The following is a 17,484-nucleotide window of genomic DNA, read 5'->3' as shown; positions in this document are numbered from 1 at the left end:
ACACTCAGAACCTGGCAGCAGTGTTCTGTAGTCCTATGTGAGGGACAAACATTCAGACCACAGCAGGAGTGTTCTGAAATCCTATGTGAGGGACAAACATTCAGACCCTCGTAGCAGTGTTCTGGAATCCTATGTGAGAGACAAACACTCAGAACCCAGCAGCAGTGTTCTGGAATCCTATGTGAGAGACAAACACTCAGAACCCAGCAGCAGTGTTCTGGAATCCTATGTGAGAGACAAACACTCAGAACCCAGCAGCAGTGTTCTGGAATCCTATGTGAGGTACAAACATTCAGACCACAGCAGCAGTGTTCTGGAATCCTATGTGAGGGACACTCTCTCAGACCCTAGCAGCAGTGTTCTGGAATCTTGTGTGATGGACATTCAGACCCTCGTAACAGTGTTCTGGAATGCTATGTGAGGGACAAACATTCAGACCACAGCAGCAGTGTTCTGGAATCCTATGTGAAGGAAAAACATTCAGGCCACAACAGGAGTGTTCTGGAATCCTATGTGAGGGACACTCTCTCAGACCCTAGCAGCAGTGTTCTGGAATCTTGTGTGATGGACATTCAGACCCTTGTAGCAGTGTTCTTGAATCCTATGTGAGGGACAAACAGACCACAGCAGCAGTGTTCTGGAATGCTATGTGAGGGACAAACACTCAGACGACAGCAATAGTGTTCTGGAATCTTATGTGAGGGCAAACAGACCCCTGCAAACAAGGACAATTTGACTTCCTGTTTTCCTAATTGAATACCCTTTATTTCTTTCTCCTGCCTGACAGCCCTGGCCAGAACTTCCAACACTATGTTGAATAAGAGTGATGAGAGAGGGCATCCCTGTCTTGTGCCAGTTTTCAAAGGGAATCCTTTCAGTTTTTGCCCATTTAGTATGACATTGGCTGTGGGTTTGTCATAAGTAGCTCATTATTTTTAGATATGTCCTATCAATACCTAATTCATTGAGAGTTTTTAGCATGAAGGGCTGCTGAATTTTGTCGAAGGCCTTTTCTGCATCTATTGAGATAATCGTGGTTTTTGTCTTTGGTTCTGTTTATATGCTGGATTACGTTTACTGATTTGCATATGTTGAACCAGCGTTTCATCCCACGGATGAAGCCATCTTGATGATGGTGGATAAGCTTTTTGATGTGCTGCTGGATTCGGTTTGCAAGTATTTTATTAAGGATTTTTGCATTGATGTTCATCAGGGATATTGGTCTAAAATTCTCTTTTTTTGTTATGTCTCTTCCAGGCTTTGGTATCAGGATGATGCTGGCCTCATAAAATGAGTTAGGCAGGGTTCCCTCTTTTTCTATTGATTGAAATAGTTTCGGAAGGAATGGTACCAGCTCCTCCTTGTGCCTCTGGTAGAATTTGGCTGTGAATCTGTCTGGTGCTGGACTTTTTTTGGTTGGTAAGCTATTACTGCCTCAATTTCAGAGCCTGTTATTGGTCTATTAAGAGATTCAACTTCTTCCTGGTTTAGTCTTGGGAGGGTTTATGTGTCGAGGAATTTATCCATTTCTTCTAGATTTTCTAGTTTATTTGCATAGAGGAGTTTGTAGTATTCTCTGATGGTAGTTTGTATTTCTCTGGGATCGGTAGTGCTATCTCTTTTATCATTTTTTATTGCGTTTATTTGATTTTTCTCTCTTTTCTTCTTTATTAGTCTTGCTAGTGGTCTATCAATTTTGTTGATCTTTTCAAAAAACCGGCTCCTGGATTCATTGATTTTTTGAAGGGTTTTTTGTGTCTCTATTTCCTTCAGTTCTGCTCTGATCTTAGTTGTTTCTTGGAAGTCAAATTGTCCCTGTTTGCAGATGACATGATTGTATATCTAGAAAACCCCATTGTCTCAGCCCAAAATCTCCTTAAGCTGATAAGCTACTTCAGCAAAGTCTCAGGATACAAAATCAATGTGTGAAAATCACAAGCATTCTTATACACCAATAACAGAGAGCCAAATCATGAGTGAAGTCTCATTCACAATTGCTTCAAAGAGAATAAAATACCTAGGAATCCAACTTACAAGGGATGTGAAGGACCTCTTCAAGGAGAACTACAAACCACTGCTCAACGAAATAAAAGAGGACACAAACCAATGGAAGAACATTCCACGCTCATGGATAGGAAGAATCAATATCATGAAAATGGCCATACTGCCCAAGGTAATTTATAGATTCAATGCCATCCCTATCAAGCTACCAGTGACTTTCTTCACAGAATTGGAAAAAACTACTTTAAAGTTCATATGGAACCAAAAAAGAACCTGCATCGCCAAGTCAATCCTAAGCCAAAAGAACAAAGCTAGAGGCATCACGCTACCTGACCTCAAACTATACTACAAGGCTACAGTAACCAAAACAGCATGGTATTGGTACCAAAACAGAGATATAGACCAATGGAACAGAACAGAGCCCTCAGAAGTAATACCACACATCTACAACTATCTGATCTTTGACAAACCTGACAAAAACAAGAAATGGGGAAAGGATTCCCTATTTAACAAATGGTGCTGGGAAAACTGGCTAGCCATATGTAGAAAGCTGAAACCAGATCACTTCCTTACACCTTATACAAAAATTAATTCAAGATGGATTAAAGACTTAAATGTTAGATCTAAAACCATAAAAACCCTAGAAGAAAACCTAGGCAATACCATTCAGGACATAGGCATGGACAAGGACTTCATGTCTAAAACACCAAAAGCAATGGCAACAAAAGCCAAAATTGACAAATGGGATCTAATTAAACTAAAGAGCTTCTGCACAGCAAAAGAAACTACCATCAGAGTGAACAGGCACCCTACAGAATGGGAGAAAATTTTTGCAATCTACTCATCTGACAAAAGGCTAATATCCAGAATCTACAAAGAACTCAAACAAATTTACAAGAAAAAGCCCCATTAAAAAGTGGGCAAAGGATTTGAGCAGACACTTCTCAAAAACATTTATGCATCCAACAGACACATGAGGAAATGCTCATCATCACTGGCCATCAGAGAAATGCAAATCAAAACCACAATGAGATATCATCTCACACTAGTTAGAATGATGATCATTAAAAAGTCAGGAAACAACAGGTGCTGGAGAGGATGTGAAGAAATAGGAACACTTTTACACTGTTGGTGGGATTGTAAAGTAGTTCAACCATTGTGGAAGACAGTGTGGCGATTCCTCAGGGATCTAGAGCTAGAAATACCATTTGACCCAGCCATCCCATTACTGGGTATATACCCAATGGAATATAAACCATGCTACTATAAAGACACATGCACACATATGTTTATTGTGGCACTACTCACAATCGCAAAGACTTGGAACCAGCCCAAATGTCCAAATGTCCAACAATGATAGACTGGATTAAGAAAATGTGGCACATATAAACCATGGAATACTGTGCAGCCACAAAAACTGATGAGTTCATGTCCTTTGTAGGGACATGGATGAAGCTGGAAACCATCATTCTCAGCAAGCTATCGCAAGGACAAAAAACCGAACACCACATGTTCTCACTCATAGGTGGGAATTGAACAATGAGAACACGTGGACACAGGAAGGGGAACATCACACACCGGGGCCTGTTGTGGGATGGGGGGAGGGGGAGGGGGGGAGGGATAGCATTAGGAGATATACCTAATGTAAGTGACGAGTTAATGGGTGCAGCACACCAACATGGCACATGTATACATATGTAACAAACCTGCACGTTGTCCACATATATCCTAGAACTTAAAGTATAATAAAAAATATATAAAATTCAATAAGGAAAATATAAAAAAAGAAAGAAAACGTGATATATTATTTGGCAGTAAAAAAAAGAAAACCCTGTCATTTGTGAACAACATGGATGAAACTGGAGGACAATATGTTAAGTGAAATAAGCCAGGCACAGAAAGATAAATATGTCATGATATGACTCCTACTGGTATGTGAAAAAGTTGATCTCATAGAAGTATAAAGTACAATGGCGGGTATCAGAGCTGGGGTCAAGGGGCGTTGCGGGGATGTTAATCAGAGGATACATACTTAGAGTAAGATAGAAGGAATAAATTTCAGGAGATGTAGTGTAGAACAAGGTGATTGTAATTGATGATGATACATTGTATTCTTAAGAAATAGAAAGTTAATGTTATGTGCATTCACCAGAAAAATGATAACTATGTGAGTTGATGTATTTGTTAATTAGCTAGATTTGACCTTTTCACAATGCGTACATACTTTGTCCCTCACATAGGATTCCAGACATACTTTGTCCCTCACATAGGATTCCAGAACACTGCTGCTGGGTTCTGAATGTTTGTCCCTCAGGTAGGATTCCATAACACTACTGTGAGAGTCTCAATGTTTTTCCCTCACATAGGATTCCAGAATGCTACTGCATTGGTCTGAATGTTTGTCCCTCACATTTTACATTACAAAAACATGCAATGTCATATGTCAATTAAAAATAAATATAAATAAAGCAATTAAAAAACACGAAAAAGAAAGACCACAGCAGCAGTGTTCTGGAATCCTATATGAGGGACAAACATTCAAACCCTCGCATCAGTCTTCTGGAATCCTATGTGAGGGACAAACATTCAGACCGTTGCAGCAGTGTTTTGGAATCCTATGTGTGGGACAAACACTCAGACCCCAGCAGGAGTGTTCTGGAATCCTATGTGATGGACAAACATTCAGACCCTCGTAGCAGTGTTCTGGAATCTTATGTGAGGGACATTCAGACCACAGCAGGAGTGTTCTGGAATCCTATGTGACGGACAAAACATTCAGACCCTGGTAGCAGTGTCCTGGAATCTTATGTGAGGGACATTCAGACCACAGCAGGAGTGTTCTGGAATCTTAGGGACAAACTTTCAGACCCCAGCAACAGTGTTCTGGAATCCTATGTGAGGGACAAACATTCAGACCATGGCAGCAGTGTTCTGGAATCCTATGTGAGGGAAAAACATTCAGAACCTCATAGCAGTGTTCTGGAATCCTATGTAAGGCAGAAACATTCAGACCTCAGCAGCAGTGTTCTGGAATCCTATGTGACAAACATTCGGCCCCTCATAGCAGTGTTCTGGAATCCTATGTGAGGGACAAACATTCAGACCCTTGTAGCAGTGTTCTGGAATCTTATGTGAGGGACAAACATTCAGACCCCAGCAGCAGTGTTCTGGAATCCTATGGGAGGGACAAACATTCAGACCACAGCAGGAGTGTTCTGGAATCCTATGTGAGGCAGAAACATTCAGACCCTGGCAGCAGTGTTCTGGAATCCTATGTGAGGGACAAACATTCAGACCACAGCAGGAGTGTTCTGGAATCCTATGTGGGGGACAAACATTCAGACCCCAGCAGGAGCATTCTGGAATTGTACATGAGGAACAAACATTCAGGGGTGTTCTGGAATCTTATGCGAGGGACAAACATTCAGACCATAGCAGCAGTGTTCTGGAATCCTATGTGAGGGACAAACATTCAGACCACAGCAGGAGTGTTCTGGAATCCTATGTGAGGGCCAAACCCTCAGATCACAGTAACAGTGTTCTGGAATCCTATGTGAGGGACAGACATTTAGACCCTCGCAGCAGTGTTCTGGAATCCTATGTGAGGAACAAACATTGAGACCACGGCAGCAGTGTTCTGGAATCCTGTGTGAGGGACAAACATTCAGACCATGGCAGCAGTGTTCTGGAATCCTATGTGAGGGACAGACATTCATACCACAGCAACAGTGTTCTGGAATCTTACGTAAGGAAGAAACATTCGGACCCCCTGCAGCAGTATTCTGGAATTGTATGTGACGGACAAACACTCAGAGCACAGCAGCAGTGTTGTGGAATTCTATGTGAGTGACAAACATTCAGACCATTGCATCAGTGTCCTGGAATCCTGTGAGGGCCAGACACTCAGATCACAGTAGCAGTGTTCTGGAGTCCTATGTAATGGACAAACATTCAGAACCTCATAGCAGTGTTCTGGAATTCTATGTGAGGCAGAAACATTCAGACCCCAGCAGCAGTGTTCTGGAATCCTATGTGAGGGACATTCTGACCCCAGCAGCAGTGTTCTGGAATCCTATGTGAGGGACAAACGTTCAGACCCCAAGCATCAATGTTCTGGAATCCTATGTGAGGGACGAACATTCAGACCCTCGTAGCAGTGTTATGGAATCCTATGTGAGGGACAAACATTCAGACCTCAGGAGCAGTGTTTTGGTATCGTATGTGAGCGACAAACACGCAGACCCCAGCAGCCATGTTCTGGAATGCTATGATTGGGTCTATACTGTGAACCTCAGAAGTGTTCCTCTGTTTAATTAATTTTCCACCTTAGATGGAACATGGCTAGAATGGGCTGCAGTGGAAGGGGATAATTCCCTTCCCCTAGGTTATTTAGGCTCTGATTATACTAGAGCAGATTAGGCTGAGGTTAAGTAGTTTGTCCTGTGGACAAGACTTGTTAAGAACTGGGTTCTCTGGCATATTTCAAAATAGTTTTCCTTTTTCCTTCCCAAAGATTGAAGCAGGAGGAGAGTTTTCTCAGGTATTTGTCACAGGAGCCTGGTGAAGCTCCATGAGACAATTTTACAGTATTGTTCCCTCTCCCCCACAATAACTCTATCTCTTTGTAGTTTTTACCACTTAGAGTTGTCCACGCTGATCCTCCAGCCGTTCACCCTTTACAGTTTGAGTTTTTCTACTCCAGCACTGGTTCCAAAGTTGGTTTCAGTAGTGAGTCCATTTTCCTGTAAGCCATTAAGTCCTATGTTCACTTCTCTGTCCCTGCAATCCTGGGGGCAGTGGTTTGCCCTGTGTCCTCCCCTGAGTTTCAAATCTAGAAAGAAATGTTGATTTTTTAGTCTCTTCAGCTTTTTATTTGTTGTTAAGATTGTTGTTAAAATTAATTATTGTAAAGTAATTATTGATTACTTCCAAGCTTCTTACATGCAGAAATAGGAACCTGGAATCTGTTTCTAAAACTATCTTCTCAATGCCTATGTGCACAAAGGATTTTTTTCCACAGGACTATGATCGTGATGAATTATATTAGTAGACTTCTGAATATTGAACTTTTCTTTATTTGTGGAATAAGCTCAGGAAATTCCTTCTTGGTCCTCACAGTCTATTTCTCTTCCGGTGTAAATGTTAGTGTTTCTGTAAATTCTGTACTTGTTTCTTTTATTCTTTCATTCTCTTATTTTCATTTGGTCTGATGGATTCAGGTACCATTGAAATTCTGGTAATTTCCAAATCTTTATCTTTAGTTTTTTTTTTGTTTTTTTTTTTTTTTGAGACAGAGTCTTGCTCTGTCACCCAGGCTGGAGTGCAGTGGCGCGATCTCGGCTCACTGCAAGCTCCGCCTCCCGGGTTCACGCCATTCTCCTGCCTCACCCTCTCCGAGTAGCTGGGACAACAGGCGCCCGCCACCACGCCCGGCTAATTTTTTGTATTTTTAGTAGAGACGAGGTTTCACTGTGGTCTCGATCTCCTGACCTCGCGATCCGCCCGCCTCGGCCTCCCAAAGTGCTGGGATTACAAGCGTGAGCCACCGCGCCCGGCCCTATCTTTAGTTTTGATCTCTCTTCTGAACCACTGGAGCCATATTCCCAATTGCCAGTTGGAAATTCCCAATATGGAACCTCAGATGTTTCATACGTGATATATCCGAGTCTGTGTCACTTCTGGTTATCATATTCTTTCATTTTTACAAATTTCACTTCACAACACCAGTACCAATCTAGCTGGATCATGGCAGATAACTTGGAAACAAAACTCCCCTTTTTACCCACTGCACAGCAAATTGGTACCAAATCCTGTTTCTACATTTTTTTCCTTTTAAGAACTGCTCCCTTATTGTGTATTCTTACACTTCATGTCCTGATGTAGGTGGTCATCTGTCTTCCTCTTTACTCCCTTCTGACTTTCCCTTAAGCCCTTTCCCATTCTCTTTCTCAGGGATGGCTGTTAAAATGCCAATATGGTCATGTAACTTTTCTGTCCTTACTGGACCTCCCTATTTACACCTGTTTGTGAAGTGGCTGTGTTCACCCTGGGTGGATAGAGCAATTTTTTGTCCCGTAGAAAGGAAATTTTGAAATGCCAGTGTATATGCTTTTAATTAAGTATACTCACCTTTTGTATCCATGGGTTTTGCATCTGTGGATTCCGCCAACTTCAGATTGAAAATATTCCCACAAAAATAGATGGCTGTCTCTGTGCAGAGCATCTACAGAAATTTTTCTTGTCTTTATTTCCTAAACAGTACAGTATAACAACCATTTATGTAGCATTACATTGTATTCAGTATTATAGGTAATCTAAAGATTTGAAGTTCAGTTGTGCATGGCTTACTGATGGGATTACTTTCTGAGAAATGCATCTTTAGGTAATTTCATTGTTTTGTGAACATCATAGTGTTACAAAAATCTACATGACATGTATATTTTTATTTATATGTTTTTGGTATATGGGTAACCAGATGGCTGAGCCATTATTGAATATCATTTTCTGCACTTCATCTGCAATGCCAATATCAGGTTTCTGTGTATGTTTCATCATCTTATGGGACTATTGTGATATACATGTTTCATCATTGACTGAAATGTTATTATGCAGCTTATGACTGTATACAGGAGGATGTGCATAAGGATGTGCAAATATGAGACTAGTTTATATAAAAGAGTTATCCAATCTGTGGATTCTAGTATCTGGGGGTGTCTTGGAATCAGTCCCCATGGATACTGAGGAAGTATTGTAATGTAAAAATGATAGGTACATAAGAATTTTTGAAATTAGGTCAAATATTTAAATGCAGAATCACTGCATAATCAGTTCCTTAAATATTGCATTTAACTTTCATCACTGCCCAGGATCATTCATCTAGGCATGGTGCTGTCCAGAGTTCCGTTAAAGTGGTATGTGTTCTTTTTGCCTTTGTGAGTAGACTTCTGATACTTTCTCATAGTCATGAGAATTCATGGTTCATGTGGAAGAGCCAAACACCTGATTTTTCAGTAAAGTGGAGCCTCATGATGCAAAATAAACAAAATTTATTTTCTCCTTCTCTCTTATCCTAGTCTGCACTGAACTTGTGTCTCAATGAGTTCACCTAAACATTATTCCCAGTATGTGTTTATACTTATATATTCATAACCAGATCATGAGCTCCTTTGAGGAGTAGAATTTTATTCCTCTTTTTTTTTTTTTTTTTGAGAGACAGGGTCTCTGTTGGCCAGGCTGGAGTGCAGTGGTGTGATCATAACTCACTACACTGTCAAACTCCTGGGCTCAAGCAATCCTTCAGCCTCAGCTTCCAGAGTAGCCAGGACTACAGGCATGCAGGATTATGTCTATTTTTAAAATTATTTTTGTAGAGAGAGGGCCTTGCATTTTGTTTATACTTTTATCCCTAGCAACAAGGGTGGTTCTAGATCTATAAGGTGAACTTTGTAATACAATTTTATTAATTCATAAGTTATTACAGTGGAAGCATATTTCTACTGTGATTACTGCTTCTCCCACCATAAACAGTACAAAACAAGCTACATCTTATGTAAAATACGTATAAGACACATGGACACACAAAAGAGTGAATTCCCAGATCTTGTTCTTTTGACCCTGGGCTGATGCTTTGACTTGAGGAAAAATGTGCCATTACAGGGGTTGATGTCCTTTGAAGATGTGGCTGTGCACTTCACCTGGGAGGAGTGGTAGGACCTGGATGATGCTCAGAGGACCCTGTACAGGGACGTGATGCTGGAGACCTACAACAGCCTGGTATCATTACAGGATATGGTGTCCTTTGAGGAGGTAGCTGTGCACTTCACCTGGGAGGAGTGGCAGAACCTGGATGACGCTCAGAGGACACTGTACAGAGATGTGATGCTGGAGACCTACAGCAGCCTGGTATCATTGGGTGAGTGAAACTTCCCAGTAACTCCCAGGAATGTGTTTTGTTGTTGGTAAATATAGGAACCCTTTTAAGGTAAATAATAATATTTACTTATAAGATTCCAGTTGATGAAAAATGTGTCACTACTCTGTAATGAAATGTTCAAATTGGCTCCTTCATTGCACAGTCCCTGAAGCCCAGCTGTTGTCATTCTGAAAAGGATTTGACTTAGTGGTTTGACAAAGTCTTCCATTGTTTCTCGTTACCAGGGCATCACATTACTAAACCTGAGATGATCTTCAAGCTAGAGCAAGGAGCAGAGCCATGGATAGTAGAAGAAACCCCAAACCTGAGACTTTCAGGTCAGTCAGTGAATACTGGCAGGGAGGCCTGGAGGAGTAATGCCCAGCAGATTTTGGTAGTGTTATCTTGTTTTCACCACTTTTTCCCCTGGGTCTTAGACCTGAAGACTGTTGGTCTGCATTAAATGTGCATTATATAGTCCCCAGGGTAGATCTCATGCATATATCCCAGTCTCTTATTTTTCTGAATATCTTCCTCTTTTTACCCCAAATCCAATCCCTGCCATCCTCTCCTTAGGCCTTTTTCTTTGCTATTTATTTTCTCTATTTCCCCCTTTTCCTCTATTCTGGTGTAGTATCTTAAAAAATTTTTTAGACATTCATGCATTTATTTATCCTTTGAATGTATCTTAAGCGATTTTTAAGAATCAGTCATTATAACAGTGATGATGAAAATAGTGTTTCTTTTTAAGCTGTAGCTTTATTCTTCTTGTTTTATTTTTTACTAAACAGATGGTTCTCGCTCTGTTTCTCAGACTCAAGTGCAGTGGCATGACTATAGTTCACTGTAATGATGAACTCCTGGGCTCAAGTGTTCCTCACACCCTAGCCTCCCAAGTAGCTGGGACTACAGGTGTGTGCCATCACACCCAGCTAATTGTTTATTGTTTGTAGAGATGAGGTCTTGTTCTATTGCCCAGGCTGGTCTCGAACTTCTGGCCTTAAGTGATCCTTGTAGACCCCACCTACAAAAAAAACGTAGCTCAGTGTGGTGACATGGGTTTCTAATCCCAGTTTTTATACTTGGGAGGCTGAGGTGGAAGGATTGCTTGAGCTCAGGAGTTTGAAGCTTTAGTGAGCTCTGATAGCAACAGTGCACTCCAGCCTGGATAACAGAGTAAGATCCTGTCTCAGAAAGAAATTATGAAGCTGAGGAGGACCCATCATAGGGGCCTGGATAGGGGTGGTGCTGGACTTGGGAGGAGAACCAGAAAATTCTGGGTCTCAAGTCCAAAGAAACCAATTATTTCCTGTTGAAGGGCTCAGATTTCTGTTTGAGAGTGGAGTTTGTAGTTACCATTTGAAGATGAGAAATGTACAGGAAACTTCATTTTTATATAACACTGTGTGACATCTGAAACTCCAAAACACAAAATAAAACCCTTCAAAAATGGTGAATTGTCAAGCAGGGATGTGTGAGTGGAGAGGGGCAGGGCTGTTGATCTCAGAAGGAACCAGAAATACACTTTTCAAAGATGACAGGCACAGCCTGAGTTGCAGAACCAATCCTTCAGATCACCAGTATGGTTTTTCGACTGGAGCTTCTGTGCCTATTATGGATCTGGGAAGCAGGGGATGTCATGTTTAAGTAGGAATTTGCCAGGATCTGTTTTTGTTTAACATGAGGAATAAGAGATTTTCTGCTTGGAAAACCTCCAAGCAGAAATGGTTAAAAACTTTTAACCATTCTCAGGGAGGAGTGAAAGGTTAACATATAGGAAAAATCCTGTCCACAAGCTACTTCTATGCTTAGGAGACAGAAAAATGGCCATCTCCTGTACCTGCCAGTTGCTGACCCAGGAAAAACTGGCTATCTTCAAAGAAGAATAATGAAAAAATACCAGCTATTAAAACACCGACTATTGTTATATGAATAAATAGAAAAAAAGAGAGAAAACAAATGACAGATAATGAGCACTTATTAAAACCTATGAGTAGGAAGTAGATGCATATTATTACCAAATAATTCTTTGTGAAAAAAGAACAGGAAAACTTCAAAATGCAAAGAAAAACTCAATTGAATATTAGAAAATATACTGATTTATTACGTTATGTCAGTAGGAACAGGAACCATATGCGTATAAAACCAATACCCATTATTAATTTTTATCAAATCTTACTCCACTGGGATAGGAAGTAATTTTTTTTACCTTTACACAAGCATTCTGTAAGACATGATCATGTGTGGTTCATGGATACTTTTTCTCATTTCAGCTGTCCAGATCATTGATGACCTTATTGAAAGGAGCCATGAAAGTCATGATAGATTTTTCTGGCAAATTGTAATCACCAACAGCAACACATCAACTCAAGAGAGAGTTGAATTAGGAAAAGCATTTAATTTGAACTCAAACCATGTTCTAAATCTGATTATAAATAATGGAAACAGTTCAGGAATGAAGCCTGGACAGTTTAATGTTTGCCAGAACGTGCTTTTCCCTATTAAGCCTGGTGAGACACAGTCTGGAGAGAAACCTCATGTCCCTGATATAACCAGGAAATCCCACAGACATCATGAGCATCTTACTCAGCATCACAAGATCCAAACTCTGCCTTTTCAATGTAATGAACAAGGGAAAACTTTCAACCCAGAGGAGGCAATGTTCTTTATACATAAGAGGGCTGATATAGGACAGACCTTTGGTAAATATAATGAATTTGAGAAAGCCTGTCATAACTCAGCTGTTATTGTCCAAGGGATAACTCAGGCAGGACAGCCAACTTGGTGTAGAAAGTCTGACTTCACTAATCATCAGCAAACACACACAGGAGAGACACCCTATGAATGTGTTGAATGTGAGAAACCCTCCATTAGCAAATCATACCTTACGATACAGCACAAGGTTCCTACTAAGGAAAAACCTTATGCCTGTAACTGGTGTGAAAAATTGTTCAGCTATAAGTGCAGCCTCACTGTCCATCAGAGAATTCACACAGGGGAAAAGCCCTATAGATGCAATGAATGTGGAAAAACCTTTCGCCGTAAGTCATTCCTCACTTCACATCAGAGAACTCACACAGGGGATAAACCCTACAAATGTATTGAATGTGGAAAAACTTTTCACCGTAAGTCACTTCTCACTTCACATCACAGAACTCACTCAGGGGAAAGGCCCTATCAGTGTAGTGAATGTGGAAAAACCTTTACCCACAAGTCATACCTCAAAATACATCATAGAATTCACACTGGGGAAAAGCCCTATGCATGTGACCATTGTGAAAAAGCATTTAGCCGTAAGTCAAAGCTTACTGTCCATCAGAGAACACACACAGGGGAAAAACCCTATGAATGTAACGAATGTGGAAAACCCTTTATCAATAAGTGGAACCTCAGGATACATCAGAGAACTCACACAGGGGAAAAACCCTATGAATGCAATGAATGTGGGAAAACGTTTCACTGTAAGTTCTTCCTCACTGCCCATCAAAGGACTCACACAGGAGAAAAACCCTACGAATGCAATGAATGTGGGAAAACCTTTCGCAGTAAGTCAGTCCTCACTGCCCATCAGAGAACTCATACTGGGGAAAAGCCATATGCATGTAATGAATGTGGAAAAACATATAGCCAAAAGTCATACCTTACAGTACATCACAGAAGTCACACAGGGGAAAAACCCTATGAATGTAATGAATGTGGAAAATCCTTTTACTGTAAGTCAGTCCTAACTGTACATCAGAGAACTCATACTGGCAAAAAAACCCTGTGAATGTAATGAATGTGAGAAAACCTTTATCAATAAGTTAAACCTTGGGATACACAAGAGAGCTCAGGGGAAAGATCCTATGAATGTAATGAATGTGGAAAAACCTTTCATCAGAAGTCAAATCTCAGCAGCCATCAGGGAACTCACACAGGGGAGAAACCTTACGTATGTAATGAATGTGGAAAAACCTTTCAGCACAAGTCATTCCTCAGCGTACACCGGAGAACTCACATGGGAAAAACCGTGTGGATGTAATGAATGTGGAAAAACTTTTTGTTGGAAATCGTACCTTATTATACATGAGAGAACTCACACCAGGGAAAAGCCCTGAGAATGTAATGAATGTGGAAAATCCTTTCATCAGAAGGCAAATCTTCAGAAGCATCAAGGTATTCACACGGGAGAGAAACCCTATGAATGTAGCAAATGTGGAAAAACCTTCAGTCAGAAGTCAGTCCTCACTGTATATCATGGAACCCATACTGGAGAAAAACCTTATGAATGTAATGAGTGTGGGAAAACCTTTTGTCACAAGTCAAACCTCAATATGCATCAGGGAACTCACTCAGCAGAGAAACCCTATGACTGTGATGAATATAGGAAAACTTTTTACCATAAGACTGTTCTCACCATACATCAGAGAACTCACACAGGTGAGAAGCCATTTGAATGTAAAGAATGTAGGAAAACGTCCCAGAAGTCAAAACTCTTTGTACATAACAGAACTCACACGGGAAAAACCCTTTAGATGTAATGAATGTAGGAAAACTTTCTCCCAGAAGTCAGGCCTCAGTATACATCAGAGAACACACACAGGAGAAAAACCTTATGAATGTAAAGAATGTGGGAAAACCTTTTGCCAGAAGTCACACCTCAGCAGGCATCAACAAACCCATATAGGAGAGAAATCTGATGTAGCTGAGGCAGGCTATGTGTTCCCTCAAAATCACTCTTTTTTCCCTTGAACCCACAACCTACACCTCTCCGGCTACTATTATAGATTTCTCCATGCTCGGTTTAGGAGAATATGGACACAAATGGTGACCATTAGCTCCTGGCCTACCAACAAGAAGGTCTTAACCATGCTGTAACAGATGGGCTATTATACAGGCTTTCTTGTTCCCATTTTTACAGCACACTTCACACTTTAATGTCACAGTTATGGCTGTTTTCCTAGAAGCTCATGTGCCAACCTCTGCCAGCTTCAAACATTTCTTCTGCAACTCCCTCACCTCTCTTCACCTCCATAGAATTGAAGAGAGTTAGGGCCTTTCTCAGGATTAGGCTTTGTCTCAAGGGAATATTGGGGCTGGTTTGATCTTCTATGCAGACCACTCAGACTTTCTCTATCAGTGAAAAGACTCTTTTGTTTTTTAAAAATCATTCATGTGTTCACTGGAGTAGCACCTATAACTTCCTTCAAGAACTTTTTATCTGCATTCACAACTTGGGTAGCTGATGCAAGAACCTTAGCTTTGGCCTGTCTTAGCTTCCAACATGCCTTCTTCACTAAGCTTGATTTCTACCTTTTGATTTGAAGTAACAGATGTGCACACTTCTTTTCACTTGAACACATGGTGGCCACTGCAGAGTGAAGTGGCCTAATTTCATTGTTGTATCTTGGGTAATGGGGGGCTGGAAGAGAGAAATAGAGACAGGGAAATGACTAGTCAATGAAGCAGTCAGACACAACATTTTTCCATCATGTTTGCTGTCTTCCATAGAGTTCCAGCACCCTGAGACAATTCCAATAGTGACATCAGAAATCACTGATCACGGATCATCATAACAGATGTGATAACTAAAATCTTTGAAAGATTGTGGGGATTGCCAAAAGATATGACAGATGTGAAGTGAGCACACCGTGTTGGAAAAATGGTGCTGGTCAGACTTGCTCAGCACTTCATGGCCACAAATCTTTAATTTGTTAAAAAGGTGGTGTTGCCAAGCAAAATAAAGTGAAGCTCGATAAAGTGAGGTGTGCCTCTATTTTGATGGGCTCTAACAATTTGTCTTTTCATTGGTGCATTTAGACCATTGACATTCAAAGTGATTATACAGTTGGATTAATTTTGCCATATCGTTTTCCATTCACTCCCATTGTTCTTTGTTCTTTCTTTGTCCTCCACTGTTTTTCTGCCTTTTATGGAGTTGATGATTTTATATAATTTTTGTTTCCTTTCATTGCTTTTTTTTTTTATTGAGACAGTCATCGAGGCTGGAGTGCAGTGGTGTGATCATGGCTCCCTGCAGCCTCAACCTCTTGGGTTCAAGTGATCCTTCCACCTCAGTCTCCCAATTAGCTAGGACTACAAGTATGCAATTAGCTAGGACTACAAGTATGCAATTAGCTAGGAATACAAGTATGCAATTAGCTAGGACTACAAGTATGCAATTAGCTGTGACTAGAAGTATGCAATTAGCTGTGACTAGAAGTATGCAATTAGCTGTGACTAGAAGTATGCAATTAGCTGGGACTGCAAGTATGCAATTAGCTGGGACTGCAAGTATGCAGTTAGCTGGGACTACAAGTATGCAATTAGCTGGGACTACAAGTATGCAATTAGCTGGAACTACAAGTATGCATTTATCTGGAACTACAAGTATGCAATTAGGACTACAAGTATGCAACTAGCTGGGACTACAAGTATGCAATTAGCTGGGACTACAAGTATGCAATTAGCTGGGACTACAAGCATGCAGTTAGCTGGGAATATAAGCATGCAGTTAGCTGGGACTGCAAGCATGCAGTTAGCTGGGACTGCCAGTATGCAGTTAGCTAGGACTGCAAGTATGCAGTTAGCTAGGACTGCAAGTATGCACCACCATACCTGGCCTTTTCTGTAGGGACAGGGTCTCACTGTGTTGCTCAGGATAGTCTCTAAGTCCTGGACACAAGCCATCTTTCTACCTTGGCATGAGCCACTGTACCTGGCCTGTTTTCTCTTTTTAGCATTTTTATACTTTGGTTTTTACTAATTGCCCTGGAGTTTGCAGTATAGACTTGCAACAAATCCAAGTCCACCTTCAAATAACACTATACCAGTTCAGTTACTTTGACTGCCTTCTAATAGGAATGTAATACCAATTTCTCTCATATTCCCATCTCGTGTTATTGTTCCATTTGTTTCACTTATATGTAAGCATACATAGCCTTGTATATATTAAAGTATGTAATTGGCCGAGTGCTGTGGCTCACGCCTGTAATCCCAACACTTTGGGAGGCTGAGGCAGGTGGATCATGAGGTCAGAAGATGGAGACCCTCTTTGCTAACATGGTGAAACCCCATCTCTACTAAAAATATAAAAAATTAGCTGCACATGGTGGCACACGCCTGTAGTCCCAGCTACTCGGGAGGCTGAGACAGGAGAATTGCTTGAACCAGGGAGGAGGTGGAGGTTGCAGTGAGCTGAGATTGCCACTGCACTCCAGTCTGGGTGACAGAGCAAGACTCTGTCTAAAAAAAAAAGAAGTATATAATTCCATACATTGTTATTTTATACAAACTGTTATATGTTAGGTCAATTAAGAATAAAAAGTAAGCGGCTGGGTACGGTGGCTCTTGCCTGTAATCCCAGCACTTTGGGAGGCCAAGCTGGGTGGATCACGAGGTCAGGAGATCAAGACCATTCTGGCTAACATGGTGAAACCCCATCTCTACTAAAAATACAAAAAGTTAGCTGGGCGTGGTGGCAGGTGCCTGTAGTCCCAGCTACTCGGGAGGCTGATGCAGGAGAATGGCATGAACCTGGAAGGCAGAGCTTGCACTGAGCCGAGATCACGCTACTGCACTCCAGCCTGGGT

At 41.0% G+C, this 17,484-nt stretch overlaps 1 protein-coding gene across 1 annotated transcript in view; it reads left to right on the top strand.

Moving 5' to 3' along the window:
* Positions 1-15,844, top strand: part of LOC100588139 (zinc finger protein 717-like) — a 54,073-nt gene extending 38,229 nt beyond the window's left edge. Inside the window, 8 exon segments of the mRNA XM_030805305.1 lie at positions 9,787-9,913; positions 10,159-10,251; positions 12,187-13,667; positions 13,669-13,738; positions 13,741-13,908; positions 13,911-14,119; positions 14,122-14,414; positions 14,416-15,844. Coding sequence (XP_030661165.1) covers positions 9,787-9,913; positions 10,159-10,251; positions 12,187-13,667; positions 13,669-13,738; positions 13,741-13,908; positions 13,911-14,119; positions 14,122-14,414; positions 14,416-14,644 — 2,670 coding nt within the window. The 3' untranslated portion in view covers positions 14,645-15,844.
* Positions 15,845-17,484: the final 1,640 nt, after the last annotated feature.

The sequence above is a fragment of the Nomascus leucogenys genome, chromosome 24 (assembly GCF_006542625.1).
Source record: "Nomascus leucogenys isolate Asia chromosome 24, Asia_NLE_v1, whole genome shotgun sequence".
NCBI classification, from domain to species: domain Eukaryota; kingdom Metazoa; phylum Chordata; class Mammalia; order Primates; family Hylobatidae; genus Nomascus; species Nomascus leucogenys.
This window is presented reverse-complemented; position numbering and strand designations above follow the sequence as displayed.